This window comes from Harpia harpyja, chromosome 5 (genome assembly GCF_026419915.1).
Source record: "Harpia harpyja isolate bHarHar1 chromosome 5, bHarHar1 primary haplotype, whole genome shotgun sequence".
Taxonomy (NCBI): Eukaryota; Metazoa; Chordata; class Aves; order Accipitriformes; family Accipitridae; genus Harpia; species Harpia harpyja.
Window position 1 is genome coordinate 28,774,449 of NC_068944.1, and position 24,080 is coordinate 28,798,528.

General features: G+C 37.1%; 1 protein-coding gene across 4 annotated transcripts in view; it reads right to left on the reverse strand.

Annotated features, from left to right (window-relative positions):
• Window positions 1–1,588: 1,588 nt before the first annotated feature.
• Window positions 1,589–24,080, reverse strand: part of SS18 (SS18 subunit of BAF chromatin remodeling complex) — a 48,962-nt gene continuing 26,470 nt past the window's right edge. For 2 of the 4 annotated variants that reach the window (XM_052787472.1, XM_052787473.1), the window contains exons 5-11: window positions 23,187–23,408; window positions 12,225–12,392; window positions 11,381–11,485; window positions 9,092–9,184; window positions 8,252–8,374; window positions 5,470–5,603; window positions 1,589–3,289 (exon numbers count right to left, since the gene is read on the reverse strand). In XM_052787472.1, coding sequence (XP_052643432.1) covers window positions 3,263–3,289; window positions 5,470–5,603; window positions 8,252–8,374; window positions 9,092–9,184; window positions 11,381–11,485; window positions 12,225–12,392; window positions 23,187–23,408 — 872 coding nt within the window. In that variant the 3' untranslated portion in view covers window positions 1,589–3,262. The remainder of the gene's footprint in view (window positions 3,290–5,469; window positions 5,604–8,251; window positions 8,375–9,091; window positions 9,185–11,380; window positions 11,486–12,224; window positions 12,393–23,186; window positions 23,409–24,080) is intronic. The other 2 variants (XM_052787474.1, XM_052787475.1) reach the window with 2 other exon arrangements.

Genomic DNA, 24,080 nt, shown 5'->3' on the forward strand with positions numbered 1-24,080 from the left:
ATATTTAATATACTACTGAAAATATATATTTTTTTTTAATTTAACTTATGACTTTATCCAGTTATCTATTCACTTCACAAGGTTTGTCTGGGTTCATTTCACAGGATTTCACCCTTATGCTTCTACTTTATGATACGGCAACTGTTGCCCATGTAGGAAAGTCAGCTACTTTCTCTCTAAACTTCTTCAGGGCTTCTGGCTGAATTCCACCTGGACTTGCTGATCTAACAATTTCTCTTCATTTTGTAAATTTAAGTATTCTCTCCTTTTTGGAATCTAAAATCTGGGTGTTTTTTTTTTTTAAATCACATTAAAGTGTTTCAGCATCCTCTGTAGTGAGAACTGTAGAAGTACAATGATTCTTGCACTGAAGTCCTTGCCCCTCTTTAATCAGGAGTATTTTCTAAAAAAAAAAAAACAACCCAATTACTTTAAACATATAAATGTAATTTTAGATATGAAAATGAAAGCAGGACTATTTGCAGAAAGATACAATTATCCTGCTCTATAAAGTGGCATGTTTGCTTACTTATGTTACAACATTGTGAAGTCAATTTCACTTGAAACAGTGAGCCAGCTTCTCTCTTCTGCGAGTCATTCACAGAGCAGAAAAGGAAATAAAAACGTCTGAAAAGGAGGAGCAATATATGATGGCAAAAACGACAGTGCTATGATAACTAAAAGTCACTGAATTCATTAACTCCTCCTCTTTACTCTTTGAACATTTGTATCATTTCTGTTCACATATTTGATTTGCTGTGTCAGTCCCCCTCTTAGGTCTTATTTTCTACATTCCACATATAGAATGCCAAGTGTAACACCTTTTTTACTAGTTTCCTATTGGCTGGATTTTTATTTAATAAAGATTACTTACTAAAATGAACCTTGTATCTTGCTATTTCACCCTGGTCCTGTCATGCATTCCTGCTTCTTTTTTGTATAGGGAAAACTGGTTCTTTTTTAATACATAATTTTAGTAGACATACTTTTGCGTGGAGCTATCTCCTCTCAAGTTGTTCTTCTGGCATAGTATCAGAGGAATAAGGTAATTTTTGTCACCACCAATTAAAAAGTTTTACGAAACAGGACCGTTATAAAACAATTAAACCTTGCAAATGCAGTAGTCTCTAGGAGGGAAACCCTGGAGGAAATTCTGCTTATTAAAATTGCAATTTTAGTTTCCATTAAAAAGGAGAATAAGACAACAGAAGATGGGCTGGCAAGACAAATTATTTCTTAATGTCAGTTGAGCTTATTTCAAATGAGATAACATATCTACACCAGGTTGGGTTCAACACATTTTTGCGTCCTCAACTCATTTATCTAATTCAGTCATCTTGATTATAGCCTCATGGACCTTCATTTTCAGAGGAAGAATTTTGCAACAAACAACCTACACAACATGCTGATTACTGAACAGTTAATTCTAATTAACTTGGCTATGGCAAGAGAATTTTGATAAAGTCCTAGAATGCAAATACAGTTTGGTTATTCTGGCCAAACTTCTATAAAATAAAAACCCACAGCAGAGTCTCCAGATGAGACATCAGAGTGATAGGGATCTAATTTAAAGAAACAAATGAGAAAATTAAAATCACAAATAATTTATTCTTCCGTTAGAATTGATGGAGTACAGTTTTAAATAGCAATGAAGTACACAGTGGTGGAAAATTGGCACAGAACGTACAAGCATTTCATTCATAATAATGTTCCTCATGCCATATCTGTTCAAACCTTGATGTGTATTTTCTACTGACTTTAAGAAAATTGTTTTCCCTTTAAAAATGAACAAATTGAAAATCTTGTCTTGCATGTATAATGTCATACTTACTATGAACACCAGTTGTTTTTCTCCCCCCCCCCCCCCCATGATCGCCAACTGAAAAAAAAAAAAAATACCATTTTACTCCTGGGCTAATTTTAAGTTTTGTCATTTATAAAAGTTGCCAGGAATTCCTGAATGCATATATTCCTGCACAGAAGAATATCCATTTATTTATCCGATATACAGTTGCAGGACAGTCTCAAAAACAATTTTTTGTGTACTATGCTATTATCAAGGTGCTGCCTCTATCTCACATGCAACACTATAAGCTTTAATGCAGTTCAAAACAAAATTTGGCATTTACCTCACCAACAGGTTTTATATTTGATGTCATAAAACATCCCTTGGTCTCATGTTAACCAATAAGAAAAATGGACACACACAAAAAATGCCCCCTTTCTAAAGATATTAACTCCCAATTAGGAAAATTTAGATAGGTTTTACAAAGTCGTCTAGGCTATTTTGATACATAGAAATTATTCAACTAAAGGTTAAAATACACTTATACAATACAGTCCTGACCTCCATATTATTTTTCAAGTTCTTTGCATATTCAAGCCAAGTAAAATTAACACTTGTCATTTTCTTTGTTATTGCAATTATTAAGAGGGATTACAGCTTGCTTATGCAAAGCTGTGACAAAACACTTGAGAAATAAAACCCAAACGTTTATCTTGTTACCCAAAAAATGTTGCAGAAAATTGTCAAACTATGTTAGAAACAATTTTTACAAAAATGCTTCACTCAGAAAAATTGGAAAGCTTAAAAAATTAATCTTTGCACAAGACTATATTATACTGTCCTTAATTATGTTCCCATTTAGGTAACTGGGATTCTCATTCTTTGTACATGGACCTATCAGTGATGTATGATGCTCTCCATCTTTTTTCACTGTTATCTTTATTGTACACCATTTCGAGACTTATACAATCAAGCACTTATCATGCCCCTACCCATTTTTAACAGTAGATTTCTTATCCTGCCCAGCGAGTAGTGTACTGTCTTGCATATTCACCACATGAAAAACATAATATACAAAATATTGCTGCTGTAAAAAGTGTGCATTTCCCCTTTCCCCCTACAAAAAAATCTGTGGAAAAAATATTAAATTCCCATAACCTTCATAAACATACAAAGCTGTTCGCACCTTTCAGTCTGTAACAGTCTATTTGACATACAGTTCTCAACTCACTGCAAATTGTTATGTCACATATTTTCTGTCCAATATTGCCATCTAGAGTAGAGATGTGAAATCAGTTTCTGAGAATCTACAGTCTTTAACAATTAACCCATAAAGACTGTATACCATAAAACAGCCACAAGATTTTTCCAAAAGCTAGATGGAATGGGAGGTTCTCATCTCAGGAACATGTCCACAGTGCTGAGGAGACAATATGGCTGCTAATAGATATTGCCTACTGGAATGTGAGTACTTTTTCACTGTTGATAATTCCCATACTGACCCTAAAAAACAAAACAAAACAAAACAAAACAAACCACATCAAAATACATCATTAGACCACAAGGCATATTTTCCTGTATTAAAAGCTGAAATCAGAAGACCATCCAAATAAACTATGATGTTAAAAGGTGGAAACAAATAACAATAAATGATAAACCAATATGAGTAAGTGGTACAGTTTCATCTCACTAAAAGACCTTTGTGTTTTAATGTAAAAATTAAGACTGAGGATACGGATTTAAAGCCAAGAACCTAATTCGACCAGAAAAGTATACCTTTGAATTCAACAGACTACTGTGAAATTTGCAGAACACCATCAGAAATAAAAGATGGGAATTACTTCCCACCTAAACTTTGAAAATTATTTCAAAAAGACAAGGTCACCTAAATTCAAAGTAATTTAGGAAACTAACCTGCCTTCAGAGATACCTAAAAATATTCATGTATCAAGCATCACAGAATGGACTGATACATGTATCTCAAAAACCAAGGCACATCCCAGTGAACATAAAGAACTAGTCAACATATCCTGTGGGAATCAATTACTCCATACATCCGACACATAGAATTATTACCCTTATTGATATTCTCTATTTCTTTTGACAGAATGTCATGTACTGCAGAGGAGGGCAGAGGTGAAAGCATCAATGCTACATGCTTACCATGATCCTTCACCACAGGGTTCAAGGCTTGCAGAAACAAGTAGTGTGCTAGGAAGCGAACATTCTCCAAACCGCGGTCCTGCCACCATTCCACATTAAGTACGATCATGATAAGGCAGTATTTTAAATTCCATTTTTACGTTACAATGTCAGTTTTTTCCATAATATGGCAATCAGTCAGGAAGAAGAGTTTCAGAACAGCTGCCAGATGAGAATTTAAGCAGCGCAATTCCTATGGGAATGGCTAGTATGAAAGAGAGGTCTTCTCTAATTGAGTTTCCCAGTGGAACTTGGGCTCTACTCCTCCAGTTTGTGCAGTCTATCTACAGAGAGGGTTATCCACTTCTACTGCAAAGAAAGCTGGAAGAAACTCAGCAAATTGAGATTAAGTTTCCTTGACCCTACATTTGCCACAAGCAAAGCATTTTCCTGTAGCTTATTATTTGCAGGAGGAAGCTATTAGTTCAGTGCATAAGCATTTTGTTTATCTGTTAAATAATTAGAAGTAATTGCATCTCTAAACTACCACACTGAAAGAGTTTGTTCCTTCTTCCTTGTATTTTCTAATTTCTGTAGAAAGGAAGCTAACTGTTCTCCTTTAAAAATGCGGGCAATTGTGGCTATTCTTATTTCCAAGGGAAAGTTCTTGAAAGTTCAACTGATCTTCTACTGACGTATCAGGATTTTATTTAAACACTAGAACCTCAACTTGATCATAAGGTATATTTAGTTAATCTCCATTTTATTTATGCTGAGAAAGTAATAGCATATGTTTTAATGATATTTCTGGATTCATATTGCAAAGATTAATTTTTACAGTTTAGTACCTTCTACAGGAATAAAACCTCCACTTCATCCTTTAATTAGAAGACATTTTTTTTTTACAGGAGTCCTCCACTACAACTCCAGCCTGAAGTTGTGGTGGTTCTTGTTTGTTTTAAACTTATCTTAGCAGTGATAGGAAAGCAGCAGTTGATTTGCAGGTCACCTCTTTCCCATGTTTAGTGTTCCTTTATATTGCCTGGAGAAAACCTGTGCAAAAATAGGCTTCATGTCTCCCCGCACAGCTCTACAGTAGAAGGACCTCTGTTGCACACCCTGAAGTGATTCTGCAACTGGAGAGGATTTGTGTTTGTGGAAAATCAATTCAACCATTTTTATTGCAAAGCAGTAATGAAGAATGATCTACCATGAGATTTAGGAACCTCATCTTTCATATTAGTCATTCACCATGAGGCTATGAAACAGATCACCTTAATTTTTAAGGTCCAAAAATATTGCCTGGAGGGCCTCACTTTGCCAAATTGCATTAAAACTTTGCAAACTCAGAAGAGAATGACTAATCACACCTCCAGACAAATGATTCTAGCTAACTTGCCTGGAAATAAAATCCCTGAGAATTGTATATACACACCTGACAGACCACGTCCTCAAGTTCGTTAGTTTAAACGTCCACAAGAAACTAAGATTATCAAATGAGTGTGTAAGAATCACAACTTTTTCATCAAATTAAAGAATACCTGGTCATATCCATAAGGCCTCTGCTGTGGTGGCTGTGGTGGCCCAGGCTGTGTGGGTCTGTATCCCCCATACTGCTGGCCTTGTCCTTGTGAATAATTGGGATACTGAGGTCCTGGACCACTCTGGGAGGGGCCTGGAGATCATTAAAATGGAAACAAACAAACAAACAAAAGAAAGATTGCTTAGGAGGTTAGGAAAAAGAACAGTAAAATCATTGAATTTTACAATTGAGCAGGGCTGCAAGTATCACTACTGTGTAATTAGGTCTCTTTCTACTTAAAAATATAACAGGGATCAGTGGTGCTCCCCTCACCCTGGAAAAGCACCTTAGCTGACAGGGCCTCTGCTCCAACCACAGAAACTTTTACCTTTATTGATATATTAATTATTTATTATCAATGCATGTAGTTCCACACACGAGGTCATAGGACAGGGAAGAACAAGGCAAGAAATGACAAATCACAAAGATGAGCACTTCCAGGATTTAGGGAGGCACACTCTTCTCCTGCTGTATGCTGCTCCAGTTCCAGAAATTTGTAATGCGAGGAGCAGCCAGATGATCGGCTTCGTTTAGTATTTGGACCTTTTGAAGAGACTAGCAGTGCTGCACTGCTCGAAAGTCAGTTCTCACACTACAGCAGGCAATCATAAATGGGATGTCAGACAAGCAAGTTACATGCATAAAATGTGAGATGTAACAACAGTAAACACTATTGTGGGATGGAAAAAAGCACCCTCTACTCCATACTCATCTGGTCATCTTAACTTTCCAGGAAAAGGGTAGAAAAAAAACCTTTGGCTCCAGCCTTTTTTGGCTGTAAAAGGAAGCTGTTCTTTTGTCAATACAAACTCTTTCTGTTACTACTCACAGGGACTCAGCCTGTCTACCATTGGAAGCTGTACATTACTACCATCAGGCAGTGCAGCTGTGTTCTAAACAAAATTAACCTCATCCCCTGCCTTGGGAGAGGTAGTGTACTGTGTATTTCAGTGACACTCCATATGGATCTTTTGCAATGGATCTAAGTTAGCTTTTCCAACACCACCCCTTAAAAACTGGCACAGTCAGCAAGATTTGCAACTCTTCAGAATTACTTTCTTTTAAACAAACCGACACCATTTTTTTTTCCCCTCAGAAAAAACAGATGAGTTTTAGCAATAATGTAATTCAGTGCTAGAGAAGGCTAGTTTTAGCTACATTAAGATGACATCAGCTGGTAACTCTTTCAGTAATTCTGGATCTATAAGACAGTCAAGAAGATGACCTGGAGAAGAAAAGCTCCATATGCTATTACCATTCTCCTCAGGCCTCAAATCCCCTTGAACTATGCAGTTTCAGCTTTCTACAGTGGAACAAAACCTTAAAGATTGATAATAATGACTGGGATGCTGATTTATTTTTGCAAATTAGAAAGCAATTAAATATTAAATTGAGCAAGGACACTACATCGTAAAAAGTGCTGTGTTCATCTGACAAATGAAACTTGGTTTTATTTATTCATGGTGATTTTTTATAGTTGAATTCTAAATATTCAGTGACAGGTTTTATTAAATAAAAATGGAACTTCAATATAGAAATTGAGAAGTATGCTATTTGGGTTTACAAATTACGGTGGGTAAGTCACTCCGACAGATTTCTTCATTCCTTTCCTCTAGTATTTCTTAACCCAAATTTTCAGAGTAAGTCAGATTTTATTTCTTTACTTACAAAATTTAGAATAGTGAGCTAGACGGACCTTCACTCTGATCTTCATTCTGTTACTATGTTATGTTTAGCAGAATATAAGTACATGAATATTATTTCAGAACTATCAATTTATCCATAACCTCCAAAAGGAGAAAACTTGCTAAAGATCCTCTTGAAACTTAACTCTGTCTCATTAATACTGTATTTAATGCAAATCTGGCATTTATCTACATGGCAAACAAGTCATCCATGCACTTCCTTGCATACCCACAATGCTGAAAGTTTTAGCACTTAAACCTGCAACAAAACTAAAAGTTAAAATATAGAGAATTAGATTTCAGATTCCTTCTTCTGAGATAAGTATGTTCAGCTTTACAATGTGCAAGCAAGTAAAACTTAAAAGAGCAGTATTTTCAGCATGCTCTTCTGACCTCAAGTTTTCAGAAGTAATGCACAAAAATTACATGCTACAAGTTTCCTGTTTGGGAGGTTTTCCCTGAATCCAAGGACTACATTATCTCACCTGTGGCAGAGGACTTCTCATTCCTGCCATACATCAGAAGGTTTGCACTACTAGTGCAAACTTATATGACAAACTCTCTTGAAAGCTGCATTGGCAATGCTTATATTCATTTCCTTACTGATCAGTACAAGAATTTAAGAAGAATGATTCATGTATGTTGGATGAAATTTTAAATTAGTTTTTAAAAGATTTTGCCCTAAATGGGAAGTCCAAGGATGAAAGGGTATAAATGGCTCTTTGCCATCTTTATGCCCTCCTGTGTTCACCTACAGAGGACAGAAAAGAGCAGAGTCTTTCTGGGTCTTTCTAAATTACAGACACCTGTTATAACATTGTCTAGTCAGTCACCTTCAGTTTTTTCTGTGCTACCACACCGTCCTAGATTGCCAATAGATCTACTTCCCAAAAGATGCTGTCTTCTACACTTTCTTGTTTTGGCCCAGTGAAATTGCAGGCATACAGCTTTTTTGGACAAGCCTGGCCTTTCAACCCAGTAAAAACAGGGACAGAATAACATATGAGGATCTCTCAGTCTTTTCTGTCATTGCTCTCTGTGTCTTCAGGTTCTTACCATAACCCTGCTGTTGTCCTGGATAGCCCTGTTGGCCTGGATATTGCTGCTGTTGTGGTGGATAACCCTGCTGTTGGGGTGGTCCTTGATATGCATCTTGCTGCTGACCATATTGTGAGTTTCCTGTAAAATCATTGCAAGAAAGCAAAAACTTATAAAGATACCTACTTAATTAATTTTTTCCTTCTAAGATGCACAGCCAACAACACAAGAACAAAATGAAAATGCAATATTGATTTCAAAAACTGAACAAAACAAAGAAAACTCAAACCAAACAGAAGGAATTCGGCCAAACAAACTGCAGTTAAAGCCAATTTTGCAAAGTTGAACTGCAGCATTTTCAGCATCTCTGCCAAACGAGCATTACATTTACTGGAACATCACAGTCATAAGATCATGACTATGCTAAATAAAATAAAAAAAGACAAAATTAAGGACAGCTACAAGAGCACAGACTAGCTACACAAGATCAGCAAGCTGTTTCCTAACGGCACTATAATTATACAAAATATATACACACACAAAAAGATATACAACTGAACCAACAAATTTATGTTTAAATAAAAATTTCCATTGAGGTAAAAAAAAAAAAATATCTAGAGTGTTTTAGTCATTTTACTGTTGTTAGAAATGGCAAATTGTGGTTATATATTTTAGGTGTTTGCAAGAAATTATTCTGAATGCTTCAAGTTCCCTGCAATTTTCAAGACAGGCAGCAACTAGTATTCTACAAGAGCTTTGCATGGGTTTAAGTCGTGTTGTGTAAGAATTTTTGTTCCCGTTGCAGGTGGGGGAGGAAAGGGAATGTATGTGCGTATGTGTGTGAAGGTATATAGATACCTCCTTCGTAGTAATGTTGTGAGGAATCCTCATAAGGCCTATCGTAGCCTTGTTCAGGATACGACGGTTGCTGATAACCGTAATCATTATGACCTACATCAATTCGACAAGAGACAGGAAGAAACGTTAATGGCCTCTGAGTGAAAACGCTAAAAATATTTCATTTCTCAGAAAAATGAAAAAAATTTCAACTGGATATACATGAAAAAGAATTTTCAATTGTATTAGCCAAAGACTTATTAATATGATTTCCTTTCATATTGAATTAACATGTGACAGGAAAAAAAAAAAAGGCTTAGTGCAGTAGTTTTAGCAACATCACAGCAAGGGATGGTCTTAACCTTCTGATAATCCTTGTTGGGGGGGCAGGGGGAGAAGTACTTTATCTTTCACTCAAAAAAAAAAAAAAAAAAAAGCAAGCATTTAGGCCTTTCACATGTAAATAACCTGAATTAAATTAGAATGAACAAAGAAAGCAATTATCATACTTTGTCTAACACCTGTTCTGCTGATCTCCAATTCAAAAGCATATGCTAAAAGCAGTGTGAAATATAACAAATAAAGCTCAATGAAGTTATGAACCACAGTCTACATTAAATTTTGCTTTTAAGTGACAGAAAAACAACATCCTCAAGGTTTTCCCTACAAACAGAATTCCTACAAGTCTTAAGAAAACTATTCCTCTTACATTCCAGTCCTGAGTAGGATCATTACAAACAAATCTTTCTTTTCAGAGACTACAGGCATCTCTGATTAAGAAACCAATATATGCAGTAAGCACCCCACCTGTTGTTGTTTTTGGAACAAATATATTTTGTCTTACAGATGACCAAAATATATCTTTTTGCTAACTTGGTCAAGAAAACAAGCCACAATTGTGTTTTAATTTGAAATTAAATTATACAAATTATATAAATTTGGAATAAAATTTTGGAATAAAAATAAGGAAAGGAGAAAATAGTCCTAAAACTAAGTGGTCTTTATAATTAGTTCTGCAACTGTACCATACGTCATTGACTGAATCTAATATAAATACATAACCATTAAAACAAGTCATATTCTTTTTAAGTTCTATGTAAGAGTAATAATGAGGTAATGATCAAGAATGAATCTTTAGAAGGAACGGGTCTAAGAAAAGTAATCTGTGCTGCCACAGAGCTGTTGATGGTAACATTGAATTGCCCTTACTAAATTAAATTGCCTGTAACCATTTAAAGTTCATGAGTATAACATAAAAGTTCCAAAATGAAAGCTTAATAATTAAGAGTTAATGCAACTTGGAAAGTAACTCTGCACGTATATCTCCAAAAATAACACATGTAAGCTTATATAGACATGGCTTGATGTAACTTAAAGTCAATTTAATAGAAACTAAAACTCAAACAACTAACTTGTATCCTTTTATTTACAATGAGTAGTTGCTTTGGCAATTACACAGCTTTGCTTTGTATACATTTTTAAAATGTTAACATCTACCACGTTCCTTGAACTTCGTAAGATACCATTAAGTTGCACACATGGTTATCACAGTAGTCATGAGTCAGCATCTTTGTTCTCCCAGTCTCTGCTCAGCCTAAGAACAGGTTAATTACAACTTTTCTAACTTATAACGCAATCCAATAGACTTCAGCACTCTAAATTTCAAGAGGTAGGAGGACAGATATATGAAATTCAAAGTTCTGGTCTTGTCTTGAAAGTACTAGGGGGACTTCTAAAGAGGATTCACAATTACAATCTCCTCAGGGCAGGGACCATTTTATTCCTTTGTAAAAATTAAACTAAAGGCCCATACCATAGCAGCAATAACACATTTGTGCGACTTATATGAAAACTAAACGCTAAGTTAAAAAAATAGAATATTTACAGAAAAACCACATCTTTGTAGCAAGTTTTTCCACTTCGATAAAATCTTTAATAAAAGGATATCGCCCCATCTCTTATTTATAAGAAAGTTATGACTGTTTTAATTCATCTCAATTATACTAGATATGCTAAGGAACCCTCCATGCTTTTAGATAAACCAATTGCAGAACTTCATTTTGAAATACTAAGACTGTTGTTAGAGATTCAAATGGGAGTATTAGAAATTACATGCTTTGAGTAAGTTGTATAATTAACTAGTCATAGTAACTTAAACTGTAGTAACAATTCTGAATTTGGAAAGTTTTGTAAATGTGAGGTATGATATCCAATTACTATTATTGCCTTATTCCCTAATTTTGGGCATATAACTACATTAGTATTGGGCAGGTATAGAAAATGGGAAAGTTAACATTTATGAGAGATTACCATCAGGGTAATATTGCTGGTTCATGCCTTCTGGAGGACCTTGTCCACCATGACTGTATTGGTCCCCATAATAGTCTTCCTGGCCTGAGTACTGCTGTGGTGGGCCTGAAAAACCACAACCAGTCAATACGTAAATAACTTGTTTTCTCTGTTATAAAGCCTGCTAATTTCTGATTCTAGTATGAGAAATATTTCTCAAATGTACTCCCCACCCATATCGTTGCATTTCAGACAACATATGTAATCTGGTTTACTTAAAAAAAAAAAAAAAAAAAAAGAAAAGAAAGAAAAAAGATCTCTATATACACACACACAGACAGAGTTGTTTGGCTGCACTAGATTGAGCACATAATATATCAAACTTCAGTTTTGAGCTCATTTTAGGAACATGTGTATAACAGACTAAGGTGTTAAAAATAAAGTTATTCCTTTTCTAAAAGGACTGGAAAGAAAAAAAAAGAAAGAAGCAAGATTGTGCAACATTGTTCCTTTTTTGTAATTGAGCAAATTCAGAACGAAGCAGGTACTCTGTTCGTTTTCTGTACCTATCATTTAAATATCGAAACAGAATTCTGCACCAGCATATCTGAGATGTGTATTTTTATATACTTTTTGTCAGAAAGAACTCAAAACAAAAGAAATACTTGTCTTCACGTTTCATGGTGATACCAGTAATCTGTTGCTGCAAGAACCACCCTTAAAAGGATAACAAAAAGAGTCTGCAAACAAAGTCTGTGACACCCAATGACTTGATCAGAATTTGGTGTAAGCAAGGAAGTGATTTAAAATAGTTTTAAAGATGGTTATTTAAAATCAATGTAAAAACACTGAAGTTAAGTCCTACCTTGCTGTGGCGGCCTGTATGGAGGAATCTGTCTCTGACCCATCATGTGATTTCCTTGGTTAACTTGGCCCATCATTCCCATAGGTGGCTGCTGCCCCTGGTAATGCTGGCCACCTGCTTGTGGCATGTTGTATTGCTGGGAGGGAGGCTGCTGGTGCATCATTGGACCTGCAAAAGGAAAAGTAGCAAATATGTCATCTGTAACACATGATTTGTGATTAAATCTTTCAAAAAGAACATTGAAAACCCAACCTTTAAAAAGGAACCAAAAAAGGCTCTGTATTTCTAGTGCTCTCATAAGGATTCATTGTTTCTGGACCTATATAAACACAGGCGATCAATTCAGTAACCAAATTACAAAATAGAACTCAGTCTAAATAAGGCTGCTTTCTAGATAATTTTTCTTCAAACTACACAGACATCAGTTTATTCATGCACAAAGATAACTGAAACACTTTCGCCATTTTTTGTTTGTTTTAAAAAGCTCCTGCAAAGTGTAGATGAAAACCTGACAGTGAAACCTTGATAAGTCACAGAAAAATCAGTCAACACTGTAAACTCTTCATGGCATAATTTTAATACATGTGTAGTTGTTATTGTAGTCCATTAACAAGCTCTTATCACAAAATAAGCAAATTTATTTAGCCTGTAAAGACAAACCATGTGTACCAGTCAGTCAGGCAATCACACAACAGGCAGTATGCAGAAAGGCCCACAGGAATATATGCTCTGCCCTCCACTGAACAGTCCCAAGCAGCCTATAACAAAAAGCCTTTCATACCAAGCTGCACCAAGTTTCTGTGAATCACAGGAAAAGACCAGGAGAGATCAAGTACTGTCCATGTTTTATCAACTGAGAAAATCTAATTAAGGCTGAACTTGGAGAAATGCAAACTTCAGTAATGAAAACAGACAGTTAAAAGAGCACCCTATTGACACCATGCAGCAATGAAAATTATAGTTACACCATTTCGTTATATGAGATTGCAGGTTACATTGATTTAACAGAGAACAGCTTCTTCACTTCCTCTGTAGTACCACTTCAGAAAAGTTATTCCAGTATAAAAATATGAGGAGGAAAGAGTTGTGACAAGGAGTTAAACTTCTTAACATATTTTTATAATACATTAATTCAAACCACTTAACACATATTGCACACTTTCTAATGGTGAAACCCTAAGCTTTTTTTGCCTTTTTAAAAAAATTATTTTATAAACTACTAAGACAACAACTAACCAATCTCACAAATCAAACCATCAAACTAGCACAGCCACTCCTCAGCCCCATCCCAGGAGAAAAAGGAAGGTTATCATCTAGTTTTCTGTATGCTAGATTTTGCCATTGCATTTACTATTTTTAAATAACTAGGTGCTGGAGCGCAAGCAGGAAGTCCTATGTGAAACAACAGTACTGGAAAATTACCTAGACACAGTCAATACTGACAATGGATTTACATAAGGAAAGGAATACATAGTCACTTAGATCCTGTTTATGTGGGGTTACGAGAGAAAGTTAAGCCAAATTAATTAATGGTTTGAATTCAAAGTGCGTTAGTTAAATCCCATTAAACCCCTGTGCGGAATGTCTCAGTGAGAAGCAAAGCGGCCTTAGTTCTGTTAAGCTTCATTTTCCTCTGAAGGTAAATATTGGCCACTCTTAAAATGATCCAGTTATGCTTCCACCCTTCAGCACGGCAGTTTCTGTGTCCTGATTTTGAAGAAAAAAAGTGGTTTAAATTGAGATACTGTAATTATTTTTCACTTAGCAAAAATATATTTCATTTTTTGATCTTCTGAACGAGTAGGTAATTTAGATCATTCTACTTCACTGCTCCTCTCTTCGGAGGTACTGAGAAACATTAGGCAGCCTCAAAAAAAAATAACTTGTTGCCATAATATTCCTAGATCTCAAGAAAGCTTGTTAATTAACAATATTAATATTAGTCACAATACAATGTGATAAAATGTGTTGGGTCCCCATGGTGCAATGTAGAGGTTTTCTGTTTGCTTTTTAAATTAGAACTTCATTAACGCTTTGTAGAGCCACAATGAGAATTCACTACCCTGTATCAGACTGTGTATTGTGTTAATAACAGAATGCCTGGCTTGCTTCCAGTTTGGTTCACATCCCTCTCTTATTAAGAAGATACCTAAAAGAAGAACCATGGTCTCTATCGTCTCATGCAACAGAACCATTTTATGGGGTAGTTCTGAGGGGTAAGAGAACTTTGAATTTGTTTTTTCTTTTGAAAAATCAAGCCTACATTAAAGCTACATTTATTCATCGTACAATACTCAATATGACGTAAAACTAACCTAGAAAACCCCTTCACAAAACTTAAGTCAAAAACTTAAGACCATTAGTTCATGATCTAAGACTTTCTCATATTTGTAGGACATATTTTTACAACCCACTTAAAATACAGCTCTTGAATATCCAATCAGGTTACCACAAACTACACTCAGTGGAAGTCATGACCTCTTCCTGACTTGGAGGTAAGACTTCACACACAGAAGTTCACAAAATGGTGCACTGCAAGAGAATACTCGCTGTTTTCAAAAATTCTCCTTAGAAATTCTTTTTTGGTGAATTTCTACAACTATTTATTCTAGAGAGGACAAAATATCGTATTTGTAGAGTCCAAAATGAGTCTACAGTCCAAAATGTGTCCAAGAAAATATTGTGTAGGACTATCCCTGTAAATATGCAAGTACACAAGCAGGCTATTGTCTTTCCAAGAAACTATTTTAACTTTGGTAGTACAAAAGCCCTATAAATGTTTCTGTATATTCAGAAGGCAGCCTTCACACATCAATAGACTGGAAGCATTCCTGGAATAAAAGTCTAAAGAAAAAGATGCTAAGAAGTAATACTGTAGGTCCTGTGAGTAGTACAGGCAATTTTGGTAGTCATAAAACAGACATTTGAAATGCACAGTGTAGACCCAAATCCGTCTTACGAAGTAAGTGAATGTATAAAGCAAGCCAGGACAATAGGTCCTAACTGAACTGCTCATTGTTCAATTTTATTAAAAATAGTGTACATTATCAAGAATACACAACATTTTCCTCAACTGCTCATTTCAAATCTGAGACCAGAAGTGCACTGAGGATGAATCATAGAATCATAGAATGGTTTCGGTTGGAAGGGACCTTAAAGATCATCTAGTTCCAAGCCCTCTGCCACAGGCAGGGACACCTTCCACTAGACCAGGTTGCTCATCCAACCTAGCCTGGAACACTTCCAGGGATGGGGCATCCACAACCTCTCTGGGCAACCTGTTTCAGTGCCCCACCACCCTCATAGTGAAGAGCTTCTTTCTTACATCTAATCTAAATCTACCCTCTTTCAGTTTAAAGCCATTACCCCTTGTCCTATCACTACATGTCCTTGTAAAAAGTCTGTTTCCAGCTTTCTTGTAGGCCCCCTTTAGGAACTGGAAGGCTGCTGTAAGGTCTCCCTGAAGCCTTCTCTTCTCTGGGCTAAACCACCCCAACTCTCTCAGCCTGTCTTCATAGAAGAGGTGCTCCAGCCCTCTGATCATCTTCATGGCCCTCCTCTGAACCTGCTCAAGCAGGTCCAGAGGAGGATGAAAGAGCTGCAGAAAAACTTAGTGGTTTAAAAAGGTCTCCTTAGCTTTATCTCTTCTACTGAAACTCAGATACTGGTGGTAAATGCTATGAGAGGACAAGAATAACTGCTGACATAGTTGAAACTTCTGAAGAAGCAGAAAAGTGAACAACCACACGCATAAGTGAACTGGTGGCTCTGCTGTTCTGATTAAAGAGCTATGGAAGCAGCTGGGTGTAACCAGAAAGCAATGGTACAAGCTATTGTCTCTTCAGTCTTCAAAAATATTTTCGTTTTGCTCCTAAGAAGAGGTCTATTCTTTAGACATTTCACAACGTGCACTCGTATCAGGAATCATAGAATCATAGAATCATAGAATCATTTCGGTTGGAAAAGACCTTCAAGATCATCAAGTCCAACCATTAACCATGCCCCCTAAACCATGCCCTGGAGTACCTTGTCTACGCGCTTTTTGAATACCTCCAGGGATGGTGACTCAACCACTTCCCTGGGCAGCCCATTCCAATGTTTGACAACCCTCTCAGTAAAAAAATTTTTCCTAATATCTAACCTAAATCTCCCTTGCCTCAACTTGAGGCCATTTCCTCTTGTCCTATCTCCAGACACCTGACAGAAGAGACCAACACCCACCTCACTACAACCCCCTTTCAGGTAGTTGTAGAGAGCGATAAGGTCTCCCCTCAGCCTCCTCTTTTCTAGACTGAACAACCCCAGTTCCCTCAGCCGCTCCTCATAAGACTTGTGCTCAAGGCCCCTCACCAACTTGGTTGCCCTTCTCTGGACACGCTCCAGCAGCTCAATGTCTTTCCTGTAGCGAGGGGCCCAAAACTGAACACAGTACTCGAGGTGCGGCCTCATCAGTGCCGAGTACAGGGGAACAACCACCTCCCTGTTCCTGCTGGCCACACTGTTCCTGATACAGGCCAGGATGCGATTGGCCTTCTTGGCCACCTGGGCACACTGCTGGCTCATATTCAGCCGGCTGTCAACCAGCACCCCCAGGTCTTTCTCTGCCGGGCAGCTTTCCAGCCACTCTTCCCCAAGCCTGTAGCACTGCATGGGGTTGCCGTGACCAAAGTGCAGGACCCGGCACTTGGCCGTGTTAAACTTCATACAATTGGCCTCAGCCCATCGATCCAGCCTGTCCAGATCTCTTTGTAGAGGCTCCCTACCCTCAAGCAGATCGACCCTGCCTCCCAACTTGGTGTCGTCTGCAAACTTGCTGAGGGTGCACTCAATCCCCCCATCCAAATCATCAATAAAGATATTAAACAGAACAGGGCCCAACACCGAGCCCTGGAGAACACCACTCGTGACCCACCGCCAACTGGATTTCACCCCATTCACCACCACCCTCGGGCTTGGCCATCCAGCCAGTTTTTCACCCAGTGAATAGTGCACTTATCCAGGCCACGAGACGCCAGTTTCTCAAGGAGTATGCCATGAGAGACAGTGTCAAAGGCCTTGCTGAAGTCAAGGAAAATAACATCGACAGCCTTTCCCTCATCCACTAGGCGGGTCACCTGGTCATAGAAGGAGATCAGGTTGGTCAAGCAGGACCTGCCTTTCGTAAACCCATGTTGACTGGGCCTGATCCCCCTCTTATCCTGGAGTTGCCATGTGAGTGCTCTCAAGACAAACCGTTCCATAATCTTTCCCGGTACTGAGGTCAGGCTGACAGGCCTGTAGTTCCCCGGATCCTCCCTCCGACCCTTCTTATAAATGGGAGTCACATTGGCAAGCCTCCAGTCCTCTGGGACCTCCCCTGTTGACCAGGAACGCTGATAGATGATAGAGAGTGGCTTGGCAAGGACCTCTGCCAGTTCCCTCAGTACTCTTGGATGGATCCCATCAGGTCCCATAGATTTGTGAGTGTCCAGATGGCGTAACAGGTCCCTAACTAATTCCTCCTGGATTAAGGGGGGTATGTTATGCTCTTCATCCTTACCTTCCAGCTCATGAGGTGGAGTACCCTGAGGATGACTGGACTCACTATTAAAGACTGAGGCAAAGAAGGCATTAAGTACCTCGGCCTTTTCCTCATCACTGGTTGCTACGTTCCCTTCTGTATCCATTAAATTGAATATGCACATCTAGAGTATCAGAAAAGTACACCGTGCCAGATTTACCATGGTAAATCTTGTCATTGTGTCCACTGTTACATAAATAACAAAATCTATACCTAGCAATGGAGCAGCTCTCAGCAAAACTTCCTTGTTGTTTTTCTTTGTTTACAAAAAAAATGCTTGTTTTTAAACATAAGTGATGGTGGTAATTCTTGCAAGAGCTAGCTTAGGAACTCTACTGTAGGGTAAATTTAACTTGCCATTTTCTCAAGATTCTTGACAAAAGCTACAATTCAGATGTACTCGGTCAAATGAACCGAAATCTTAAAGGTGTTTTAACATGAGGGGCAGTTTAAACACCATCTCAAAAGACTTTGAGGATACAAAATTTTTTACTACTCCTAATGTATGATTTAGGTTGCAAATTAAAGGTAGTAGAAATTTCTTCACACTTGCTTATTCCACAAAGTTCTCATCTCAAACTGAACCATAATTTCAAGTGTCATTTAAGAAAAAAAAAATACATAAAAATAACTCATACAAGAAAATTCCTTAGTACCAACATCACCTATCACGTTTTACATTAGGGAAGGAAGATGAAAGAACAAGCACTATGGCACCTGTTTATATCTTTTCTTTTTTTCACAATAGAACTGCAGTGTCTTCTACAGCTAGACATGCTACAAATACAGCTTTAGCACGATGGCACTTCAGAAGGTGGAGGCAATTTTATTTTTCTTTAACAGGTTAGGTGTGCAAAAAATTGAGACTGTCCTGCTTTGTCCATGACATCATGACTCCTGTAAGCATTTGAGGTATTTAAACGTAACAGCCTCTGCTTACATGGGAATGAACAGATGGAAAAACATTCACAAAAGGTCCTCAACCTCGGGAATCATTTTATCCTGATCTGTCATACATGAATATGTTTATATTTCAGATAACATTGGATGTTCCTATCTTTATGTTCCTTTCTTTGTATGGACAACAAAAGAACAGGAATTCTGGAACTGCCTCACCTCTGCTGTCTCTGTGATCTCTTCATATTTGCTTGTAATTGAAATAGCTCTCAAACATTAATGGAATTTTTGTAAGCTTATATAAATGAAACTGTCATTAAAACAATCTCAGCACCAGATGCAACAATTGGTCTTCTGCAAATAATTGAGTCAACATGATATTTTCACGTAGAGTTCACCTGTTAAAAGTAAACTAGTTCCTCTCTCTCATCCCAAGCAACGTATAATGCTCATTAAATACAGACTGGGGAGTCTGGCAACTTTGCTTCAAGTGCTTCTGGCAAGGGAACAGAATCCTAGCAAAAGGATCTGAGAAAGAGTTTCTGAGATGGCCAAGCTTAACAAAACTATCTGAGAAACAAAGTTTCTGAGATGGACAAACTATAATTTCTTGGTCCTTGAAGTATTTGAATTCTACTGTTTATTATTATTCTCTGACTGTGAAAGATCTGTTCAACATAAATAAGAGGAATTTCCATGTAAGTTTCAGGTTCCAGAAAATCATGCTTACACCTCCCCTCTGAAAAATCAAAAATTGGCAAGACTTGAAATATTTCATTCAATATAAGTAGCTTCTCATACAAAAGAAGAAATGCACCCATAAGAAAGGAGTTTCTTCCACATTCACTCAGCTCCTGCTGCTTCCTATCTTTTCCAAAAAGGTAGCCAATACTCCTTGCGGATGTCCCAGGCTGCTACAGTAGCTTTTTAATCAAGAGTCATCTACAGAATCTTCCACTTAAAACATTCTGCTTCCTAAGTCCAAAATGACTAAACTTCTTTTTTTAACTGGACTGACTATATAAAAACAATACCACGAAAATTTTGCTTCTCATTTAAGATATTTCTCTGGCTAGCATTTTATTAACTAGTGCAAATCAATGATGAGTACAAAGTGGAGACAGAAAGTAAATCCAACAATGGGTTCTGTTACTATGCATTTTATTTCTTAACTAGCACTTTCTCATTTTTTCTTACTAACACCATCTGCCTCAAAACGTGTACATACAGCAAGATGTTTTGCTAGAGAAAGTTTTGCACATAAAAAGTTATGCTAAAACCACACAAAAGTTAGATCAAACCTTTCTGCGTGTTATGGTGTCTTTATTATACGATAGCATGCTTTTTTTCTACAAGTACTGGCCTCATTCAGTACACAGTAGCTATTATTCACTGAAAAGCTATTTCAATATTTTGTTTCCTCCTAATTGTTTGTGTGAGATGCCATGTGTAGTCAAACACTGAAGACAGAATTATTAATTTACTCAGGGGTTTTCTTATGGCACTCGTAACTCATAAAAATGTCCAAATCTTCATAATGAATATACTTTCACAACACTCCGGTGAAATCAGATGGTGTCATAATCTTACCATCAGATTCATTCCTCTACAGATGGGGAACCCATGCAGGGAAAGATTAAGGTCAAAAACATCTAGTAATTTTTAACAGCCAACTTGAGATGCCAAGACCTTATCTTGCAGAATATTTAGCATTATATTTAGCTAGTGCTGCTATTAACTGACAGCTATTGTACGATCTCTCATTCTCAATACAGATCACCCCTTTATAAGGCAAAGCAGCAAAGCGTGCTTAGGGGTTCACAAACATCTCTTGACAACAATACTGAGGTTCAGAAATCACAAACATCTCTTGACAACAATACTGAGGTTCAGAAATTTTGGTTCATTTCTGAATGGCAGCACATGCTACCAGTTAAGAAATCTTCAAGTCACAATCTGTTTATTCCTTTTTTGTTAAACTGCATCTCAATGCATTTCCTAGCAGCTCATTCTTGTTTCTTCACTTTGATGAGACACCTGCAGTGTCCATGCTTGGCTGAGACCTCTGCCCAGCCAGACTGGATCTTGGCTACCTATCTAAATCCCTCATGGTCTCACAGATTCCTCTGCTATTCTCCCCCCTGCTGTCTTGGAGTCACAAGAGAGTGAAGATACAGAAGTATTTCCTCTAATTTGTCACCAAATCTCAATACAAATGCAACAACTAAGAGTAGAAAATGGAGGAAATGTATTAAGTAGACCTGACTGGGAATATTCTTAGGTCAAAAACCTTAGCTACCAATACATAACAAACATGCGCATCTTCAGACTTAAAGACTTTCTTCCCCCCTAGGTATTTAAAGTTTGACTAATTTAGGACATTATTTTCATTGAAACAGCAAATAGCACCTTGCTGACGTAACAGCCAAGTTTCAAAGCCTTTATCTAAAGCAAGGGGCACCTGCACTCCTACATTTACATATGAAGTGCTCTATTTACTAATGTTTTTTGAGACATGAAAATATTTTAAAGACGATAATTTACCACCCCGCTGTCAGAAATTGCTCTCCACTTCTGTGAAAGTTCCACACAAAAAAAAAAAAAATCAGCCTTGAAGCAGACATTTGGAATGGAAAAAGTCGCAGCCTTAAGGGTCAAAATTTGGCAAAATTAGAGTTACCCAATGTGAAAGTTTACTGTGGCCCTAAGTGCAGGCAATGGTACTAGCTCTTGTTTTAACTAGAGAATTTGCTCTTGTTCTTGAACCTGTAAATCGGCTAGATACTGCTTTATTCTTTATTCCCCAAAGCCACTTCAGTACTATTATTTGTTCAGAACAGAAAGCTTTTAAGTATCTTTCTGTCTAATTCCTAATGAGCAATTTTCAAGTTTGACAGAATACTGAAAATACAGCAGGGGAATATTATGAGAAAGAGTAAAGAACGCTACTTAGAGATGAAATAATCACTAGTCCTAAATTGTAAGCCAGTCATACAAAGTTGTTTTCTGTAGCACAACTTAGTGGATTACTCCCTCACACATACTGTTACATATTTACTGCTAACTCTCTGCAACTAAGACATTTAAACTGAGCATGCACAGGACTTTTCAAAAGCATCTTACAACGTTTACAAAATTACTCCATTGTGTATTGCCCAGAATACACAGATAACCTGCCAGTTCAGAGAGGCAGTCAAAAATATTCCCACTTGTGATGGTTTCCTCTGCTGTGTGCCCATCTTTTGTTTCCTCTGCTGTTAAATTTTAAGAAAAATGCCATTAGCAATGTGGACAATGAAGGACTTCCCACTTTCACTACTGGCAAGAAAATGTTAGAATCATTTGTTTCGTCTTGACTTATTTTTGGTGTCTCATTAACTCTGTCTTTTGTCTGTTTTGAACCTTTCTGTGATATAATAATCAAACTGATTGATTGTACACCTCAGGAACAAATGGTATCTATGTAACAAAGTGGAGCTTTGGTCTCCAATTAGAGTATACTGCAAGAAGAACCACCTATGCCACTGGAGGATTATTTTTTCTACAATGACCAGGGAGGGAGCCTTAGAAAAAGAAAAAAAAATATTCTCCTACAGCACTAGAAAAGAGACAAAATCCTCAAGTCATATCCTTCAGCTAATATATCTATAAGAGTTCATACATATTGGGGGAAAAAAACCATACTTGCTGTAAACATGGCAGCAGCTTTTTTTTTCTTCCTAAAATTCTGCAGTATGTCTTTTAGCAGGTGGTATGTCCAGATCCAATGTAGTAACGGACTTCACAGGTAAGCTGAAAATACTGCTTGCTGACTTGTAAAGCACATTTAAAAGATATATACACAGTACATATACAATTTAATGATTTGGTCTGTTGTGACTCTAATGCAATATTTTAATTCTACAGTGTCCCTGCACTTCAACAAGGACGTCAACAGGCTACATCATCTGTTTACGCTATGTAAATATCCTAGATACAAAATTAGTTTTGAATTTTACTATATACACAAGGACATCTCTTGAAAACAGTAGGGAGTAGCGGATTTGTTCCTGGAACTGAATTTTATTTCTTTAAGATTAACAGACATTCCACGCTAAAACAGCATGCAGCAGAGAACACAGATTAATCGGGTATAAAAATCTGAGGGCTACCTGACTTTAATTTTTCAATTTACCCAAGAGACTGAAGAGTAGAGATGTATTTTATCAACTCGAGCAATAATAACACTTAGATAGAAGTGTAAAGTCTGAGAAAGATAAACTGTAGTTCAAACTTATAACTGATGAAAGCAGATCCATTCCCAGATTGTCACACAATCCCTGAAAACAGTTCAATGTCTGCAAATAAATAAAAAGTCGCTGACACATGGGAGAAAGGAGATGTAGAGTCCTCCAAACACAGGTACAAATGCATTTAGAGAAGGAAAGCTACAAGAAAAGACCTTTAGAAAAGGCCTGTAGCTGAGAGGTTTCCTTTGCACAGAAGCTAACTGGCACCTCACTTACCTTGGTTTGGTTGCATGTTCATGTTTGGTCTGGGACCATAGTTGCCCATTGGCTGTCCCTGGCTCATAGTCATCTGATTCTGCACTGGCATACTCTGCGAGGATGGCACTGAGTGATTATAGCCACCCATTGACCCATGGCTACTTGAAGGCATGTTCATGGAACTGTTCGTCATGTTGAGTTGGTTAGGTCCAGGTCCTTGCATAGGCATATGGTTAGGTCCTTCAGAACGAGACAGGGAAAAAGGTTCTACATTAAGTATCATAAAACAAGCAAATACAGTCATACTGAGTCACAAAACTTAATAAGAGTAATTAAATACAATTACATTAAAACAAGGCTAAACCAGAGGTTTGCTCATGTTTTCCCAATTTAAATTAAAAAAAAGTTAACGAAGTTCAGCTCTACTATGCAACACATTTTCTTTTGTTGAGCAGCTGAAGCTACTACAACAAAGGTGTAAATTATCATATAGCTCATTTTATATCCATTATCATATGCAAAACTATCCTTTTTAGTACTTGCACAACATACCCTGAATTTCAACCTGAATTGCACAAGATCAGTTTAACAGCCAGCTTGGTGGCTCTATCACAGCTATATAATTGTTACAATAGCTGTAACATTTCCATTTATTCAAACAGACCATACTATACACTTTTCTGAAAGTAACAGTTAATACTTTATTTTTCCAAAAATCAGGCAGTATTAACATTGACATGGTACAAATACATGTAGAATAAAAATGGCTGAAGGCATATTTAACATCGTTTGAACATATAATCTACAGCCAATATTCTGCAACTGTGTTTACAGGTTATTAGGGTGGGAGATGATGACTGGAAGGACAGCCATCAAGTTATCACCTCACCTCTCATGCCTGCAAAGATGCAA